Below are 20,297 nucleotides of genomic sequence, written 5' to 3'. Positions count from 1 at the left end.
TGACAAAAACTAAATTCCTTCATGGTTATATCTTCGGCACGGGACGTTTGCGCTTTTTCATAGGACATTTGCGCTTTTTTTTGTGGACACTTGCGCTTCAAAACATAGGACATTTGCGCTTTTTAAAAATGGACATTTGCGCTTTTTACATAGGACATTTGCGCTTTTTTTTTATATATATATCTATAACTTCCCAGCCTCCTCTTTTATCCGGGCTTGGGACCGGTAGGTTTGACCTGGCAGAGTTAAAGTCATTCTTTATGGTTAAAAGTTTAAAATTCATAGCACCTTCATATGTCATAGCACATTGTTGATATATGTTTAAAGTGTATGTACAGAAATAAAATCAAGTACTGTCATCACAATTACAGGTCAGTTTTAGCTTGATATTTGAAGCCCAATGAGTGAACAAATTTTGCTCTTGTTAACTGTCCTGATTGGTACTTAGCCCACATTTCAAATAAATGATCGAGTTTCTCCTTTTCAACGGTACATCTCCTTGAAAGGTCTCCAATTTTTAGGGTTTGGTCGAAACGATATAAAAATCCATCAAGACATATTCATTTTTTTTCTTTACTAGTAACTATAACTTTAAAATCCATGTTCACTGTGTAAATGTGAACTAACTAATGACAAATATAAGTTAAATTTATTTATGTAATGATTACTTCTCATTAAGATTACAGGTAGTCGACTATAGGTAAAAAGCGCAAATGTCTGGTGAATTTAGTACAGGTAAATCAAAATTAAAAGCGCAAATGTCCATAGTATTTGAAGCGCAAATGTCCTATCGTTTTACAGGTAAAAAAGCGCAAACGTCCTGTGCCCTATATCTTGCCATACCTTTATATTGGTTTGTAAGGTGATTACTCAAAATCGTTATTTGAAAATCCTGTTTGTGAGATGTAGATTCATTTCAATACAGAAATTTCGTCTATATATTTCACAAGTGTATAACACGGAGAAGCTCTGAAGGTTCATTACTCCCATTTTGTTTGGGTGTGAACCATCGATGTTTACAGCAATATCAAAGAATAAGGTGATGATGGTAGAAAGAACTATGGGCGTCATGTGGCAAATATTACATGCATATCGGACAATGAGTTGTCAATCTGTATGAAAAGATTTCCAATACAACCATATTATTGAGAAGGAATGTTTACATGCTATACTCTCGTACTAGTATTACAGGGTTCTTGTGGCGTTCACCTTAGACACACATCGTTTTAACGATGTTTAAAAAAAGACAGAACCAATTTAATGTCATATTTCTCTATTTTTTAAATATAACTAAAATTCTTTTATCTGACAAGAATACCCCTATTTAGCAAACAGGTAATTTATTCTTTTTTCTGTTATTGAATACCAAGAAAGAAAATAAATCCCGAAATTTATTTGAAACTTTGATACTCAAAAGTTTCCCAGCAAAATATTCACATCCCCTGGGGATAATTAGTGTTCGTCCAGTGGCATATATAACAATTGTGATGACGAATTCCTTCCTTTGTTTGAGAACAATCTTATTGAAATATAAATCTGTGATTTTCCTAGGTCCACAGCTTCAATGAACCAAAGCAAAAGTTATACATCGACCTGTATTTAAATCAAATTGGTTCTCTTCTTCTTTTGGTATACAACTGTAGTCTATCGACATTCGATGATTACATACTGTTGGCATACGTGGACTAGTCTATTTACAACACTTTTACCCCTATTTATTCAAAATATATGTTTTTTTCTTATGTTCAATGTATACACGTATATATTTTAAATTGCGCTATTGTTCCGTAACTTTCTATCCAGTCGTATAAACGAATCGTCGGCAAGTGCGTACATTTTTTTAAATCAATATTTCTGGTCTGTTCCAATCTGTCCTTCACTATTGACAATGACTATATATTACATTTTCCCAAATTCACCCTTGGAAAAAATATTTAAATAGATTTTAATTTCACCAAATCTTATTTTTTGGGTATTATTTATATTTTAATTTATGAATTATATTCTTTACACCAGAAATGTTATTTATAAACAAGCGTATGAGTTTAGTAATGACAAGTAAGACAGAGCTGTATATTATACATCAGATAGTTCAAAATGGAAAGTTATAAGTTATAAGTTATCAGCCGTGTACACTGATCAATACCTGCAGAAGTGAAACGATGCATGAACTTGCAAGCCCGACAGGAAATCGCTTGAATACCTGGACGTGTCACCTCACACCCCTCACAATACCTATGGAAGTAATACCTTTAGCCATGCTGGTGATCAGATGAGGGAAGATCAAAATATATTTGAAAAAAGTTTATTACTTTAAAGAATTATGAACAAATTAGATTTTCGAAAACAATTTTCACGGAACACTTAATTATGATTTCAACTTTGACTTTTCACCTAATTCCAATATCAACAGTTTAAAAAAACAACAGACCATGGTATTTTAAAAAAAAGTAAGCATATTTTCCGTATCAAGTTAGTTAGTCGGATTAAACAACCGTACGATTGACAAGATATCGACACGCAATTACGACTACATCGGTTACTGTAGTTTTGTTTCTTTGTGGTTTATAGACATATCGTTTTTATTCATCGGGAAAGAAGACAAGATGGCGGATCTCGGAGAATTGATACTCTAAATTTAAAATCGATGGTGATCGCTTATCTAGCGGAATAAAACTTTAATATCTATGAATTTGAGCATTTTTATACAGAATGAACATAATATCAATTTTTGATTTTTTTGCGAAGTTTCCCTTTAATGTATAAAACACATTGCAACTGATGGTGGTACATTGTATTTTCTAAGATTGTAAGTGTCAAAAATCGATTTTGTTAAGAATTTTACTTTATACTGCAATCAACTTTTAATTTTTTTTCTCATTGTTTCAAAATGAAATTAACCTTCGTCTAGGTAATATGTTATTTTTGATACAGATAAAACTTTACATAGTCGAAGAGCACTACCTAAGATATGCATAAAGAATAGTATCTCTGTGAAGCATAGTAAAGGGAAGATAAGTTAGACTTACTTTTGTATTTAGTACTGTACTGTAGTATTATATATTAACTCATTTAATTTATACATAAGATTTACATTAGCTTTTATTTTGAAGGGAAATTAGATTTGTTCAGTAATTGAATATTTATATTTTCAGAGTTCATGTTTAGCCTCATCCAGTATAGTACCATTATTATTAGCACCATTACAACAGATACCTAAATACTCACTGCTTATAAAGGTTTGTTTTAGAATACAGTGACTAGCCCCATTACAACAGATACCTAAATACTCACTGCTTATAAAGGTTTGTTTTAGAATACAGTGACTAGCCCCATTACAACAGATACCTAAATACTCACTGCTTATAAAGGTTTGTTTTAGAATACAGTGACTAGCCCCATTACAACAGATACCTAAATACTCACTGCTTATAAAGGTTTGTTTTAGAATACAGTGACTAGCCCCATTACAACAGATGCCTAAATACTCACTGCTTATAAAGGTTTGTTTTAGAATACAGTGACTAGCCTCATTACAATAGATACCTAAATACTCACGGCTTATAAAGGTTTGTTTTAGAATACAGTGACTAGCCCCATTACAACAGATACCTAAATACTCACTGCTTATAAAGGTTTGTTTTAGAATACAGTGACTAGCCCCATTACAACAGATACCTAAATACTCACTGCTTATAAAGGTTTGTTTTAGAATACAGTGACTAGCCCCATTACAACAGATACCTAAATACTCACTGCTTATAAAGGTTTGTTTTAGAATACAGTGACTAGCCCCATTACAACAGATGCCTAAATACTCACTGCTTATAAAGGTTTGTTTTAGAATACAGTGACTAGCCTCATTACAATAGATACCTAAATACTCACGGCTTATAAAGGTTTGTTTTAGAATACAGTGACTAGCCCCATTACAACAGATACCTAAATACTCACTGCTTATAAAGGTTTGTTTTAGAATACAGTGACTAGCCCCATTACAACAGATACCTAAATACTCACTGCTTATAAAGGTTTGTTTTAGAATACAGTGACTAGCCCCATTACAACAGATACCTAAATACTCACTGCTTATAAAGGTTTGTTTTAGAATACAGTGACTAGCCCCATTACAACAGATGCCTAAATACTCACTGCTTATAAAGGTTTGTTTTAGAATACAGTGACTAGCCTCATTACAATAGATACCTAAATACTCACGGCTTATAAAGGTTTGTTTTAGAATACAGTGACTAGCCCCATTACAACAGATACCTAAATACTCACTGCTTATAAAGGTTTGTTTTAGAATACAGTGACTAGCCCCATTACAACAGATACCTAAATACTCACTGCTTATAAAGGTTTGTTTTAGAATACAGTGACTAGCCCCATTACAACAGATACCTAAATACTCACTGCTTATAAAGGTTTGTTTTAGAATACAGTGACTAGCCCCATTACAACAGATACCTAAATACTCACTGCTTATAAAGGTTTGTTTTAGAATACAGTGACTAGCCCCATTACAATAGATACCTAAATACTCGCGGCTTATAAAGGTTTGTTTTAGAATACAGTGACTAGCCCCATTACAACAGATACCTAAATACTCACTGCTTATAAAGGTTTGTTTTAGAATACAGTGACTAGCCCCATTACAATAGATACCTAAATATTCACGCCTAATAAAGATTTAAATAGATCAGTTAGAATTACAGTACAGATTAGCAGATTTTACCTGTTTAAAGTCAAAAGAAAAATAAATCCAAAATCAAGATTGAGCTCAAATAAATACTTCAAGATTCCTGCTTTACTTTTTGTCTTGTAGTTTTCTGAATATTTCTAAAATAGAGCTAATTTCACAGAAACTTTTTTTTTATTAATATTTGGCATCATTTGATAGAATTTCATTGAATTTATAAGGACTGAAATAGTCCATTTAAACCTTCTTTTGAAATATTTTAAGCAGAAAATTATCATTTTATTACTGAAGTCTTGTACTGTTTTAGGAAAATGTGATCATATTGTATGCTGTAAAGAGCAATTATTTGTTTTTCAGAATATGTTAAAGTTTACCAGTTCAGATCACCCAGACAGATATTATTTAGAATCATCATTGTCAAGGTTAAAGAATTTCCTAAATACAATGAATGATGACCTTGAAGGTGCCATGCAGTTTCTAAACATTGGTAAACCTCCTATATCTCGGTAAGTGATATCATACCAGTGTACCTTCTTGAACCATTCTGTAATCTTCTGTTATATCCGTCTTCAAAAAATTTCCATCCTTCACCACTGCCAAGCATTAACTAGTGCTTTAAATTCAGAATATAAAATGTATGATTATTGAATTTATTATCTTTGACAACAGAAAGTTACATAATTCAAGATTTACTATTGGGATAACTGTAAAGTAGTAGAATATTCCAACAATAAATAAAAAGTTAGTTGTAATTATTGGATAGTTCTTTTCTTGACATTTTCCTCATATTCAAAAGCAGCAATTTAATTTCTGAATTTACAGTATATAATCTATATATGTATGTATGTGCAATCCATATTCAAAATTAGAATCCTTACTTGAGGATTTGCAGTATATATATGTAAAATCCAACTTACTTGTTGTTAATGATGCTTCAGGTATCATATTATTTTCAGAGGAAAACTGTCAGCATAGATTGAAAGATTTTTCTTGCCATTTGCATAGCCTCAAATGAAAGGGCTGTAGACGGTTCTGTTTCAGGTTAAAAGTTAATGATACATGTATAATAATAAAGCATGGCAACAATAACTATAATGTATCAAATTCTATTGTTAGGTCCAGAGATAGCGGGAACTCTGTCAGATCACAGTCTAGTGGAAGTAGCTGTGAAGCTAATCGTGTGTCAAGTGCCAGAGATAGTGGGATCCATTCTAATGGTGAAGACATGGGTAGACATACAGCATCCCCTGCTACTACTAGGAGGTAAATAAATAAACCTTTGGAGAAAGGGAAAGTTAAGATCTTCATCAAGGTTCTAATACATTTATTGTCGAGCCTTTGACTTTAGTCAAAAAAGCGAGACATAGCGATCCTACATTCCGTCGGCGTCCACAAATATTCACTCTGTGGTTAAAGTTTTTGAAATTTTAATAACTTTCTTAAACTATCCTTGAATTGTATGAAACTTGGACAGAAGCTTGTTTATCTAAGATAGTATCCAGAAGTAAATTTTGTAAAAATAAAATTCCATTTTTTCCGTATTTTACTTATAAATGGACTTAGTTTTTTCTGCCAGGAAACATTACATTCACTCTGTGGTTAAAGTTTATTAAATTTTAATAACTTTCTTAAACTATCCTGGAAATGTACAAAACTTGGCCAGAAGCTTGTTTATGATCAGGAGATAGTATCCAGAAGTAAATTTTGTAAAAATAAAATTCCATTTTTTCCGTATTTTACTTATAAATGGACTTAGTTTTTTTCTGCCAGGAAACATTACATTCACTCTGTGGTTAAAGTTTTTAAAATTTTAATAACTTTTTTAAACTATCCTGGAATTGTAAGAAACTTGGCCAGAAGCTTGTTTATGATCAGAAGATAGTATCCAGAAGTAAATTTTGTAAAAGTAAAATTCCATTTTCCCCGTATTTTACTTATAAATGGACTTAGTTTTTCTTCAAGTTAACATTATATACATACAGTCTGCAGTTAAAGTATTTAAAACATTTTTAAGATTCTTAAACTAGCCTAGATTTTTACCAAACTTGGACAGAAGCTTCTGACAATCAAAAGATAGTATCGAGAGGAATAATTTTATTGATTTTTTTCATCATTTTTGATGAGTGTGTGATTAACAGCAAAAGTAGGCGAGACACTGGGTTCCGCGGAACCCTTACAAATTTTTGCTCATCTTGCACAAAATGTTAAACTGGCAAATAGTATGGTGAATGTATGGGAAAAGGGGGAGGGGTAAATGTGTTGTGTAATCAACTCCTTCTTTATATACATGTTAATAAGTTGAGATGTGAACCTCATGTCTATACAATTAAATGATTTTTTGTTGATTTTCCAGATGGTAAAATCTGATCAATTTCAGTAGCATCCCTGGTTGAGTTTCCCATAAAAATACTTTTAGATGCTCTTTCAAGGATGTCAAATACTTATAGCCATTTATCTATTTGACAGGTATGTCCTCCAGGTGCTAAGAGATAGAAGGGAAAGAGAACAGACCGGTGAACATTTTCATAATGGACCTGCATTGAATCCAATGAGGCCGAATGTTCATGCATTTGGAAGTCATCCTGATCTAAGTGGGCCAGAGTACCATGATTACTTTGGTAATGTCCGTCATGTGCCCGCATACATGCCATATCAAAATGGACAGAAAATGTATTCTAGTTTAACAAAAATTCCAACAAAAAGTCCTGAAAGGGGTCAAGATAAGCCGGCACGTAAGATTAAGATACGTAAGAGACCAGACAGTCAGAAAAGTCTACCACTACCAAATTCAAACTATCTTAGACCTCTAACCCCTCATTTACCTATGGGTGGTTTATCAAGTCGTGACAGTTATGACGATCAAGCTGTTCCTAGGAAGAAACAACCTAGCAGACGACAGATGCGGCCAGCATCCTCCATTGATTTCTCACATGCAGATATTGAAAGACGTGAAATGTTTGCAAAAAGTTTCACAAATTCAGGAAATTTTAACCAGGAAGACTCTTATCAAAGAACACGTAATGAATTTTCTCCAGAAATTTATGAAAGGAAGGAAAGCCATCAAGAAAAACTTTATCGTCAGAGTCAACTGAATTCACCACGTGGGCAGCCTGGTGAGGGTAGAGCAAGGAATGATTTACACATGTCTCTTCAGAAACTGTTAGCTGAACGACAAAAAGCAGATTTAGATAAACAGAGACAAGATAATTATGAGGAAAATCATCCATATGCAAATGATCCTCCATTTAGGCCTCTAGCATCTAGTTCTGTAGAGGAAAACATAGACATTAATAATGAACCACCAAAACTTCCTCCAAAAAATGCAGAACAAGTAGAGGATTATGGGATATTTGGAGATGATGACGAGGAAGAGGAGGAGGATGAAGATGATTACGAATATGATGATGATTATCGTGACAGGAAACCAGTGCCAGAAAACCAGCATGTTTCAAGACTGCAAGAAGTATTAGAAAATTCAGATACATCTTCACCAGAACCAGTGACAATTGAAAGTGAACAAAGTGTTTCTCAATCACGATCAAAACATTATGAAATGGATTCTGATCACGAAGAACAATCACTCACAGAATCTTTGTCTCTTGATCATACCATTAGTGGTAGTTCAACTCATGATCAGAATCTTAGCGGGAAAGGTGAAGAAAGTGAAAAATTGTCCAGTGAAGAAAGAAGTACAAAAAGAGACAGAAAAATGAGACCTGAAAATTTAGTCCCTATGAAACCTGAAAGGAGAAAAACTGTGGCTAGCACTAATCCTATGGAGGTCAAAAGTGAGGAGATAAACAGTCAAAGTGAAAGAAGGCATTCTTTTGTTCAAAGTCAAAAGCCTCCAGAAGAATTTAGAAAACCAGATACAATTAATTCTGAATCAGATAAAAATCAGTTAAGTATATTTTCAGGAGATTCAGACAAGAGAACGACTAAACCATTGTCACTTAAAGCAAGACAAATGGATGCATTTAACATTGCACCTCCTAAGGAGGCAACATTCTCTGCTTCTCAATTGAGGAGTCGTGAAGGAACAGCTAGAAAATTGCCACAGGTCAATGGACGATTTAGTGTTCCTGTGTTTGATTCAAACTATAAATCCAAAATTCCAACACCTCCACTAAGTCCTACAGACAGTAAATCGTCAAAAACAGGAAGTGTTAAAGAAACAAAAATCCCGGTTTACTCTCCATTGAAAAAGAAAGGAGAAAAATCTTCCACTGAAAATATATCCCGGTCAACAGAAGATGTGTCCAAGTTAAAAAAGAAGAGCCACTTCAAGGATTCAATCAAAAGCTTCTTTGGGAGGAAAAGGTATGATACAATTTAGATTTTATTACATCAAAATGTGGCATGTGGTAAAATGGCAATGCTTCCACAACTTTATGTTCAGTCTTAAATCTGCTTGCATGTCTTGTCTACATATTTAATAAAGAATGGTAGGATTAAAAGTGAATATTTTTCTTGTTCACAGTTTAAACTACAATTTCAGTCAGTTAACAAGAAGTATTAGTTAGCTTTTGTTGTTGTTATTGATAGTTAGGATGAATTTAACACCTTGGCTAAGAAAACTTTTAAGTTATTTAGAGTGAAAGATACTATTTGTGAAAACAGATTAAAATATATATTTATTTCACTAAATGTTACAAAAAGTACAGTCATCTTTGTGCACAAAGTTTGGGTGTTTGTTCCATATCACATGCACTGGTATCAGGGCCAGATTCAAAATGGCGGTTTAATTTTATTAACTTTCCAAAGTATGAGCCAAACCTTGAGGGATATACTTTAGTTAAAAAAATGTGTTGTTCAAAGGTGGGAAAAAATTTATAAAGATCAATGTAAAGAAATAACTTTCCAAAGAAATAACATGATGAATAGTTTTTTCAAAGTTTACAGATGTTTGCCAAAAAAATAATGATTGCATCACATGATAAGAAATAGGTCTTTTTAAATACAGCTGCATGACCAATTGTACTGGTATTTTAGAATACCTATGCAAATTTCAAGGTGCATATTGCTTCTTAAAGGTAAACTTTAAATCAAGATGATACCAATACAGTTCTATGAAGATATGATTTTGTTTTAGGTCGTCAATATCAAAAGAAATGGATATAATCTAGGTACAGCATGATTCTAATTTCAGTTCTGTGGTTCAGGATTTTTGTTCTGATTCCTGATTAACCATTTCAGATTCCTCACAACACTTACTAACCTGTTTTGTTACATTTTTTTTAACTTTATTTTACAAAATTGCTTATGTTTATTTTATTTTTGAAGACCGGGGAATGCAGAGGACTCAGGAAATTTTGAATTTGTATGTATAGCCTTTTTCTCCGGAGCTTAGGTCTTTAGCTTTGCTATGTTAGTTATATCAGATATATTTAGAATGTATCCAAGTAGTTTTCTTTCTTGTTTTACTCATTTTTTAAAAGGGTTTACTTTGTAATACAATTCCATTTAAAATTCTTGTAAATTTAATTTTTTTGAGAAATCAAATTTTAAAAATTATTTATAATTTACAGAGCATCAACACGACTTTTAAATTTAGAAATAATCAATAACTTGATATTCTTACACAACCCTTTGTGGTCTTCATTGTAAAGCATGACTTATTTATTACGCCATTGTTTACTGCATTTGAGGTTAGAATTACCTATGATTTGTGTAAATGATTCTCATATTTCAGTAAATCATGGTTGCAGTTTTTGATATACCAATCGTCCTTCAATTAGCGTTCTCACTTTGCATGTATTTATTATTCACTTTATTACACTTTCCTTAACATTCTGTTGCACAATCTAATACATATTATTGTATACTCAGAAGTAAATACACATAAAATATGGAAGTAATACAACCAAATGCCAATTGTCAGTATGATCCATACACAATACACTCATACCTGTTGATATGAATAACTGTTGGGGTTGCAAAGGCTTTTTAAAATCATTCCCCTAATCTGTGAAGCCTGATTTCAGAGAAAAAGACTTATTTTAGGTTTATATTCAGGTTTCCATTCTGAATTTTAGGGCATACTGTAAAACATGGTATGGTACGATGGTATGGTATGTGTTATGGTATGATGGTATGGTACGAATACCATCATACCATGGTATGTATGAATGGTACCATGGTATGGTATGATGGTATGGTACAAATTACTATACCATGGTACAAATTATTATACCATGGTATGAAGCATGGTATGGTTTTTCAAAACAGGAAATTTTGAAAAGTTATTCTTAAACAGGATTTTATTAATTATATGTTTTCTTTTCTTTCTTTTTGACCTATTCCAAAGCAAACTTTTTTTCAATGAGAAACAGGAACAAGAATTTTTGTTGAAAAACAATGTAAACAAAATATTCATTGGTTCAATTTTTCCAAGACATTTAGAATCAAAACAATTAATTTAGAAAAGAATTGCCCACACACATTTAAAAGCTGAGTCAGTTCTTTAGTTAGGACATTGACATACATTAAGCAAATTAAGAACTTCATGAAGTTATTAGCAAAAATTAAAATTGATAAAATCTTGATTTATTCTTGTACTTTCCTTGCCACCTAGTAAAACTATCATGCTGAAGAAAAACAGCCAAAGTGTGGTTACGTTTTACTAACCATTGATATCATGTTGATAGTCCTAAATAGAAAGTTTTACTATAAGTATCACATAAACTTAACAAGATCCAAGAAAATGAGGTCAAGGTCAGATAAACCAAACGAGAAATGCACAGATATGAGAAGATGTGGTATGAGTGCCAATGAGAGAACTCTCCATCCAAGTCTCAATTTGTAAAAGTAAACCATTATAGGTCAAAGTACCGTCTTCAACACTGAGTTTTGGTTAACACCAAACAGACAGCTATAAAGGGCCAAAAAATGACTAGTTTAAAACCAACAGTCTAATCCATATAAAAAACAATGAGAAACGAGAAGCACTTATGAACCACATCAACAAATGACAACCATTGAACATCAGGTTCTTGTTTGGACACCTGACATTCATTCACAAATATAGTTGAAATATTGCTTATAGTTTTAGAAAAACAAACCAAAAACACAAAAACTTAACACTGAACAATGAACCGGGAAAATAAGGTCAAGGTCAAATAAAACCTGAGAGACTGACATGTACATCATAAGATATTTCCATACACCAAATATAGTTGACAAGTTTGCCTATTGCATATAATATCAGAGAAAAGACCAAGACCAAAACTTAACTTTGAAAAATAAAAATGAGGTCATGGTCAGATGACACCTGCCAGTTGGACATGTACACATTACAATCATTCCATACACCAGAATCTTTTCAACAAGAACAACCGGGTCCTTTCATGCAATATGGGATGCGTGGTTGCATGGGTGTTTATAATAACAAATCAATCTTTAATTAGGTCGAAAGAATAGCATTACGAAAGAATAGCACTACGCAATTTGAATTGATGAAACAATAGTTATAAAAAAGGCAGATAAAAATATAAATTGTGTTATCTAAGACTAGCTACACTGCTCAATTATTTTTCGAATTGCAAATTGAAACGGCACTTTATTTTTCACAACCCCATTCAGGTGCTCTGGGTTAATGTAACTTATCAAACTTTCTATATCATCAGTTAATTGTTTTTATCTTGGGACTCACAAGGGATTTAGCTGGTTGAGAAGTGGCCACTCCTGTTAACTTTGGGATAAACTATAAATAACAGACAGAAATGAACTACATTGGTTAGAGGTATAGGGCGAGGCTTGAGATCTCACAAAACATGCTTAACACTGCCACATTTGTTGCACCTGTACCAAGTCTGGAACCTCTGCTCTAGTCTTGTTTTTTTTTTTTTTAATTTTGGTTCATTTATATGTTTCGGAGTTTATTGTCACGTGTATTTTATATGAATTAGTACACATTTTTGTTCAAAAAAGGGCCATATAACTTCTAACCTACCCCCCTTTTTGAAGTTAAATAAATTATTGCTCCCTTAGGAGCCAGCTACAGCCCGTCTCCTGGTGCAAGATTTTTTCGCTGTGAAAAAGACTTTTTTTTTGCCTTGGGCTTTTTTCTACTCTCTGGGCGGGTTGTTGTTTCTTTGACACATTCCCATTTCCATTCTAAATTTTATGAAGTATTTACTATACCCAAAGACAGTTACATATATGCTGTTTATGTTACTCCTTTGAGCAAGCACCGTAAAGAAAGAAATGGACAGCAAATTTAATGTGATTAGTGTGAATCTTAAAATTCTTGTAAACAACAGGTACATACATGTAAGATCAGTTCTCAGATACAAATTATGTCCAAAAACACTTTAAGTGTCTAGTAACAGATTACAGGAATCCTATTTTCATAAAAACAGTAAACACCATTTCAAATTTTAACAGAACAGATAACAGCCAGTTGGTTGAAAACAGTTAACGGTTTAATTTTGTCTTAAATAACAGTTAAAAACACAAAGGCAAAAAGAGGTTGACACAAAAAGGTATTCCCCCCCCCCCCCTTTTATAGGCCATTATGTTGATCATTTTCTTATACTTATAGTTCAAAAGCAGTCTACATATATAAAGGATACTACATCATTCATTAATATTATTGAGAAATTAGAACCTATGGCAAATAGCCTTTTGGTTTCGTATAATATAACACAGATAAAATTGAGAATGGAAATGGGGAATGTGTCAAAGAGACAACAACCCGCCCAAATAAAAAACAACAGCAGAGGGTCACCAACAGGTCTTCAATGTAGCGAGAAATACCCGCACCCGGAGGCGTCCTTCAGCTGGCCCCTAAAGAAATATATACTAGTCCAGTGATAATGAACACCATACTAATTTCCAAATTGTACACAAGAAACTAAAATTAAAATAATACAAGACTAACAAAGGCCAGAGGCTCCTGACTTGGGACAGGCGCAAAAATGCGGCGGGGTTAAACATGTTTGTGAGATCTCAACCCTCCCCCTATACCTCTAACCAATGTAGTAAAGTAAACGCATAACAATACGCACATTAAAATTCAGTTCAAGAGAAATCCGAGTCTGATGTCAGAAGATGTAACCAAAGAAAATAAACAAAATGACAATAATACATAAATAACAACAGACTACTAGCAGTTAACTGACATGCCAGCTCCAGACTTCAACTAAACTGACTGAAAGATTATGATTTCATCATATGAACATCAGGCACAATCAGATGTTTACTAATCTTTCTCAAACGCACTGTTAAACGAGCCCATGACAGTTTTGACAAATCAAGCTACGCCGTCAACGTTTTAATGCATTTGTTGAGAATCATTTTAGAAAACATATCATTTGAATTTGATGGAAAAATTTATAAACAAATAATAGTTGCGGCATTTGGTGCAGTCCCTTCATGGGAAATCTGTGATATACTTAATCATGTTAATATTTTTGAAATAATGAATCGAATACTTTAATGCTGCATTACATAATATTCTATCATGGCAGATATAGGGACAATATGTATTCATAATATTCGATGGGACATCAGATGAAATAATAGATTTTTTCGTCTAGAAAATTATTATAACCGTTTATAGCTCAAACGAAAAAATAGTTCTTAGATGTTGATGTAATTAAAGGTAAGATATTTACAACACATGGCAATTATAATTGACCTTGAAATACATTTTAAAGAAACCTATTCTTATCTCCATCTGCACAGAAATAGCTGTCACTCTAAGCATATATTAAAAAAAATGAAATAAAGTTGTTTAATAAAATCAAACATAATACAAAAAGACTCATTCCTTTGTTGATATAGTGTATTAACTTCCATAATGCACATTGTGTTTACATATAAATGAAGAAAACAATATACACTCTACAACATGTGGTATCTATCAACTAACATAGTATTATATTAGTGACAGTTTAATTTGAAAGTATGGTGTTTTCTAATCCACACAGGAGATGCATTCACCTTTTATTCACATTTTTAGAGGAGTTTCTTGGCCATAGATGTAGACAGAATATGCAACTGTTTAAAGTGTCATATTTCAAAACAATATAAAAGTTGACCATTGACAGAAAGTTATGCAATAAAACTTTAACTACATTATCTAGATTATAATCAAAAGCTATGCAGTACTTCCCAAAATTTCAAAGAATAATTGACAGCCATTTACAACGTGTCAGAACAGGACATTATATCTATAATAGTTATCTGAGATGTTTAAATTGAGTTTTCTCTTGTTTTCTGTTCACAGCTTTATACATGTAAGTGATAGTCTATCTGGTTTGTCTACATCTATTTTGTAAAATATTATTTTCATAAATAAAACAGATATATAATGTCAACAAATTAAAAAAAAAATCGTATTTCATATTACCTAAATCAATTTTTCAAAATTTCCTACTTCAAAAAACCATACCATGCTTCATACTATCAAGTTATACCATGGTATACTAATTTGTACCATGGTATATAAATTCGTACCATGCCATCATACCATACCATGGTACCATTCATGCATACCATGGTATGATGGTATTCGTACCATACCATCATACCATAACACATACCATACCATCGTACCATACCATGTTTTACAGTATGCCGAATTTTAGTTTAGTGTATATGATATGGCTTTTTCAATATCAACCTTTATTTCAACCCTGAACCAATATAAACATATGAGCAGAGCTTTAACTGTTAAATTAAATTGGTGTCTCAGGTTGACACTGCTGTGATGTTGAAAAAAATATTCTCCAGCCTTAAAATACATTGTTAAAAGAAATAAGATCAAAATACATTTACCATGTTTACAAACATATTTCTTCCTTTGAAAAATAAATGTACTACTCAAATAAAATACAAAGATAAACAAAATCTAATTAAAAGGGAGTTATGTGATTGTGGGTAAAATAATGGTGCATTCCATCACCCAATTATTTTTGTGACCTCATCTCATTAGGCTATTGGGCTTTTAAGTGTCACCCTTGACTGCTGTAAATCTGTTCTTCCATCTGTCTTTCCGTCAGTCTGTCCAATTTTCATTTACACACTCCCACTTAAGTTTGCCTCATTCAAATTTTATGAAACTCTTACAAAATGCTAAAAACCACAACAAGCAGACATAGTTTGAATTTGGGTTGTGAGTCATTTATGGTTTTCGAGTTATGCTCTTTTTTAACTTGGAAAATTCCGAAGCTTGAGCAAGGGCATTCCTCAGACACATTCTTTTATTTCTAAAACAGTTGCTACTGAAATGCATAAAGCAGACTGTTTGCATAGGAATTTCTTTCAGAAATTTGCATTGATTAATTGCTTCATCAGTGCAGACTAAGACAGAATTTTACAGCTTTCAGCAACATTATGTGTTTTACATGTTTTTCTGTTTTTGTCATCTTGAAGTATTTGTAGCTATTTGCTTGAATTACAAGATGAAGGGTGATCTTGAGAATGATTTTATTTTTTGAAAGGATACATAATATACTGCACTCAGAATATATATTAGTCATCAGGGGATAATTGTCAAATTACCAATTGACTTGAGTTCTGAAAAATTGAAAAATGAAAAGAAGGTTTTGTGATAGTTTTATAGTTTTGTGTTTTGATGTAGAATATTGAAATTTCTTTAACTGTCATATGAAATTTGAAAATAGTTGTTTGAAATTAATTTGCTTGCAATACCTACATCCTTCACAAACTGTTCCTGTTTGTAACAAGTTATTAACTTCAACACCTGTACTTGTTTGTTTACAAATATTGAGAGAATATTTTATAACAATAGATGCTTCATTATATTTAATTTGAATACATCCTTCGAAAAAAAGTACATGTATGCAGTTTTTTATAAAGTACATGTATATTCATTTATATTCACAGGAAGACAGGCAAATACAAGTTTAAAGATCTTTCGGCATCAACCAATGACTTGTGGATGGGAGGATTTGATAATGTGATAGACATTGATATTGCAGAAGATACTAACACTATATACCATGAAGAATTTCTATCCACCTTTCCACGTACAGCCTCGGCAAACAGAAATCCACCTCCTTACAATTATTTCGTTGAAGAACCTTGCAGTGCTGTCTAAAGCTTGTACTAATACATTTACATCTTGCATGATAGGGTATCCATGTGTTAGGGAAGAACAATACTATTCATAATTATTTTGTTTTGATCCAACCGTAGAACACAAAGTTTTATTATTTTTAATTAAACTGTGTAAGATGAAAAATACAATCATAGTTTTACATTCTTAATGAGTCTTAACATGAAATTAATTCTTTACCTTTTTTTCTTGTTATAATACATAGTTTTGGCCTTCCCGAACATCACATATAATCGTCATTCATAAACATTTGTTTACATGGGGCACCTGCATTCATCTCTCATGAGGTCACAATTATTATAATTAACTTCCAGGGGAACATCTAGTTAATATTAATTGCTTGTTATAAAATGATTTCAGCTGACAAAATTTACATTCTTTTTAAGTTGAAAGACTTATAAAAAGTACAGTAAGGTAAAATAATTATGTCACCTTTATGGATAATATAGATTCTTGATATCTTTATAGTAACACATTAAGAATTTGATAGAATTAAAGCAAAAGATTTTATTCATAAAAAAAAAATTCTTTAAAACTTTTATTTGGTTATGAAAAGAACATCGGTGACCTCTTAGATAGAGTTGTTTTGCATAGGTTTTCAAATTAAACCTAAGGAGAGAAAATGGTTTCCATAAAGATGCAAACAAACTGCTTGTTTTTCTTTCGAAATCTTATGCAACGTTTTCTTCAAATTCTGAAGTGTATTGATTAAGCTCATTAGAGGGTGATGATATCAATTTTTGCTGAAATAAGCCCTGTGTTTGTTTACCATTATTAAAGTTTTTATAACTGTGTCAGAACCTTTCCTCTCCTTGCACATTTTTACCTTTCGTTATTCCATCATTTTGCTTAAAAACAAGCATAATAGGCCTCTTGCATGTAATTCCAATGTCACATGCTGTTAACGAGTTCACATTTGTTCCATTAATGTGTTATATAAGAGAGAAAAAATTAACATTATAAATTGAAATGTTTATCTGAACAAATCTTGCAAAGTAAAAGATTCTTGGAACAAATGAACTATAGCTAACAATTCTTCAAACAGACATAAGTTGTACAACCTCTACTAAAAAGGAGTAAGTTCGGTAAGGGCCATATTTGGCCCTGATTATAAAGTTCAATGTTACAAGACAAAAGAAGTTTTTAAGTAGACTTAAAGACATGTGAGAAAGTAAATATAACTATTTTAGTCGAAATTTGATTCAAACACATTGATTTTTACATCCCAAAAAGTTCAAGATAAGAGATTTTGTTCAAATTTGGCAAAATCAGCTGGATTTATTAAATTTAGGCCCAGGAAACCTAGAGCGCAGGCATTGACAAGCTAAATATTCAAGTAAGACATGTGAAATGTCTTCACAAACATTATTTCAAAAGATTTTTGTTGTCGATGTATGCGCTCTATGTTTCCTGTCCAATAATCAATGTAAATTTACCCATTTTCACTGATATTTTCGTGGAAAATCAATATGAGTACAACTTTTGACGCCATGATAAAACGCAGGAACATAAATTTTCAACAAAATGGCTTATTTCCTAACTAGTTACTATATTACCTATAATTTATTGTGATGTAGGTCAAGAACTCATAATTTGAAATTTATGCTAAAATAGGGGCCATTTTAGGACCTTACCAACCTACTCCTTTGAAAATCAATATATATACGGTATACATGTATATAGTTTTGCATTTAAAAAGTCTTGAAAAATTCAATTTATTGACAAAAAATGTGTATTTCACACAACATTATCGTATGTTTATGAATTTGGAGGGTAAAGGCTGAATACACCACGTCTAATTGCTTTTGAGATTTTGTTCACATATATATATTTTGTTGTGTATTGTTAGATAAAGAGAGATCAGCACCTTAAGTTTATTGAACCATATACAACTTATGCAATATAACTAATCATTGATTCACTTTTGTCTTTAAAGAAAAAGCATTTATAATATTAAATATGCATTTAGAACAGACTTTAATAGTCAACCCTGTTAGTTAAGACACCAAATTGTATACATTTTTATAGTGCAATATTTATCATTGTTAACCAGTATTTGTTTATCATCATCCGTCCACATTGGAATCTCTTTTTAATATAAATTTGATTTCAAGATCAATCATTTATTCATGCAAGTTTATACCCCAAAATCTCTTTGAAATGTCCTAAATCTCTGTGACATAGAATATAAGATTTACTGTAGAGAAATAGAAGAATGACCACTGGTTTTATTGAAATAGAGGAAACACAATTTAAGTTTACTTGTATACATCTAATTTTATAGCTAAGATGTTTTTGTTTGCTATATTTGATGAAATTGTAATTTAGTCTATTCTGAGTTTGTGGATCCTGTGCATCTTTAAACAGGTTAATCTGAAGTTAGACTTTTAAATTCAAGGTAGAAATAGTATAAATAAAATAAAATCAGGTATTGAACAACATTTACAAAGTTCAATTTGAGATAATTAGAATGCAAAATAATTACTTCTTGCCCAAATCTTTTAAGTGCCAAATCAAAAAAATATTTGTATAGGTTTTTGTTGTGATGTGTGAACTGTAGTTTGTTTCTACTTCGTCTTTGGAAGTTTTTAGAAGATTTCAGAAGAATTGTTTCAGCCATTGCACACTTTGACAAACATTCTATTATCTGTATGTCCTACTTGTTCATCTCTCCATTATGGGTTTGGAAATTTGATTATTTTTAGATACAATTTAGATTTAACTTGAATAAGTTTAGTCGTGATTCACTATAAAATTTCCATCATTTTTGAGTGTTAAGTTAGCAAAAATAGATCTGCTATCAAGATTCTCATAATTTTCAAAATCTAATCAGTAATCACCAAACAAATTACATTGTGAGAAAAATCTGTTGTTAAGAAATATACATGACACTGTTTTACATTTATGCATCAATACATTTTCTAATTATCATTGTGAAGTAGATCTGTACATAAATCATTGGATCAGGTCATTCAAGTTTTAACCAAAGTCACATGTAGGAAGAAATAACTTATCTTTTCTACATACAGTGCTGTATTGATATTTTTATATTTATACATTCTTGTCTTCCATATCTATTTTTAGAATGCTATGTCATCAAATTTTTAACATGATCATCAAATTATAATTAGATTTGTATTTATATTTTACAAAATATACAAATTATGTAAGATATTTTTCAATATTTCAATATATGTGTAAACCAATGAATTGATAAAAACACTGAAATGAGGCTGTTGTTGTGTTGTTACTACCCCCAAAATTCAGTGACATGCTCAACTTATTTGGTGATTTTTTGTCGAGCCTGCAACTTTTGTCACAGAAAGCTCGACATAGGGATAGTGATACGGTGGCTGCAGTGTTAGCTTACTATAAGGTGTACTTCTCCAACTTGCAAGTGTCATCTAACCTTGACCTCATTTTTATGGTTCAGTTGTTATAGTTTCATTTTTGTGTTTTGGTCTGTTTTTCTTATACTGTATATAATGGGTCTACTATATTTGGTGTATG

General features: G+C 31.8%; 1 protein-coding gene across 9 annotated transcripts in view; it reads left to right on the top strand.

Moving 5' to 3' along the window:
• LOC143068336 (uncharacterized) overlaps positions 1–20,019 on the top strand; it is a 51,477-nt gene extending 31,458 nt beyond the window's left edge. For 7 of the 9 annotated variants that reach the window (XM_076242305.1, XM_076242301.1, XM_076242299.1 and 4 more), the window contains 5 exons: positions 3,156–3,239; positions 5,060–5,208; positions 5,819–5,965; positions 7,169–9,022; positions 16,556–20,019. In XM_076242305.1, the coding sequence (XP_076098420.1) occupies positions 3,156–3,239; positions 5,060–5,208; positions 5,819–5,965; positions 7,169–9,022; positions 16,556–16,769 (2,448 nt within the window). In that variant the 3' untranslated portion in view covers positions 16,770–20,019. Of the gene's footprint in view, positions 1–3,155; positions 3,240–5,059; positions 5,209–5,818; positions 5,966–7,168; positions 9,023–9,794; positions 9,829–9,985; positions 10,023–16,555 lie in introns of all 9 variants that reach the window. The other 2 variants (XM_076242307.1, XM_076242308.1) reach the window with 2 other exon arrangements.
• Positions 20,020–20,297: the final 278 nt, after the last annotated feature.

The sequence above is a fragment of the Mytilus galloprovincialis genome, chromosome 3 (assembly GCF_965363235.1).
Source record: "Mytilus galloprovincialis chromosome 3, xbMytGall1.hap1.1, whole genome shotgun sequence".
NCBI classification, from domain to species: Eukaryota; Metazoa; Mollusca; class Bivalvia; order Mytilida; family Mytilidae; genus Mytilus; species Mytilus galloprovincialis.
This window is presented reverse-complemented; position numbering and strand designations above follow the sequence as displayed.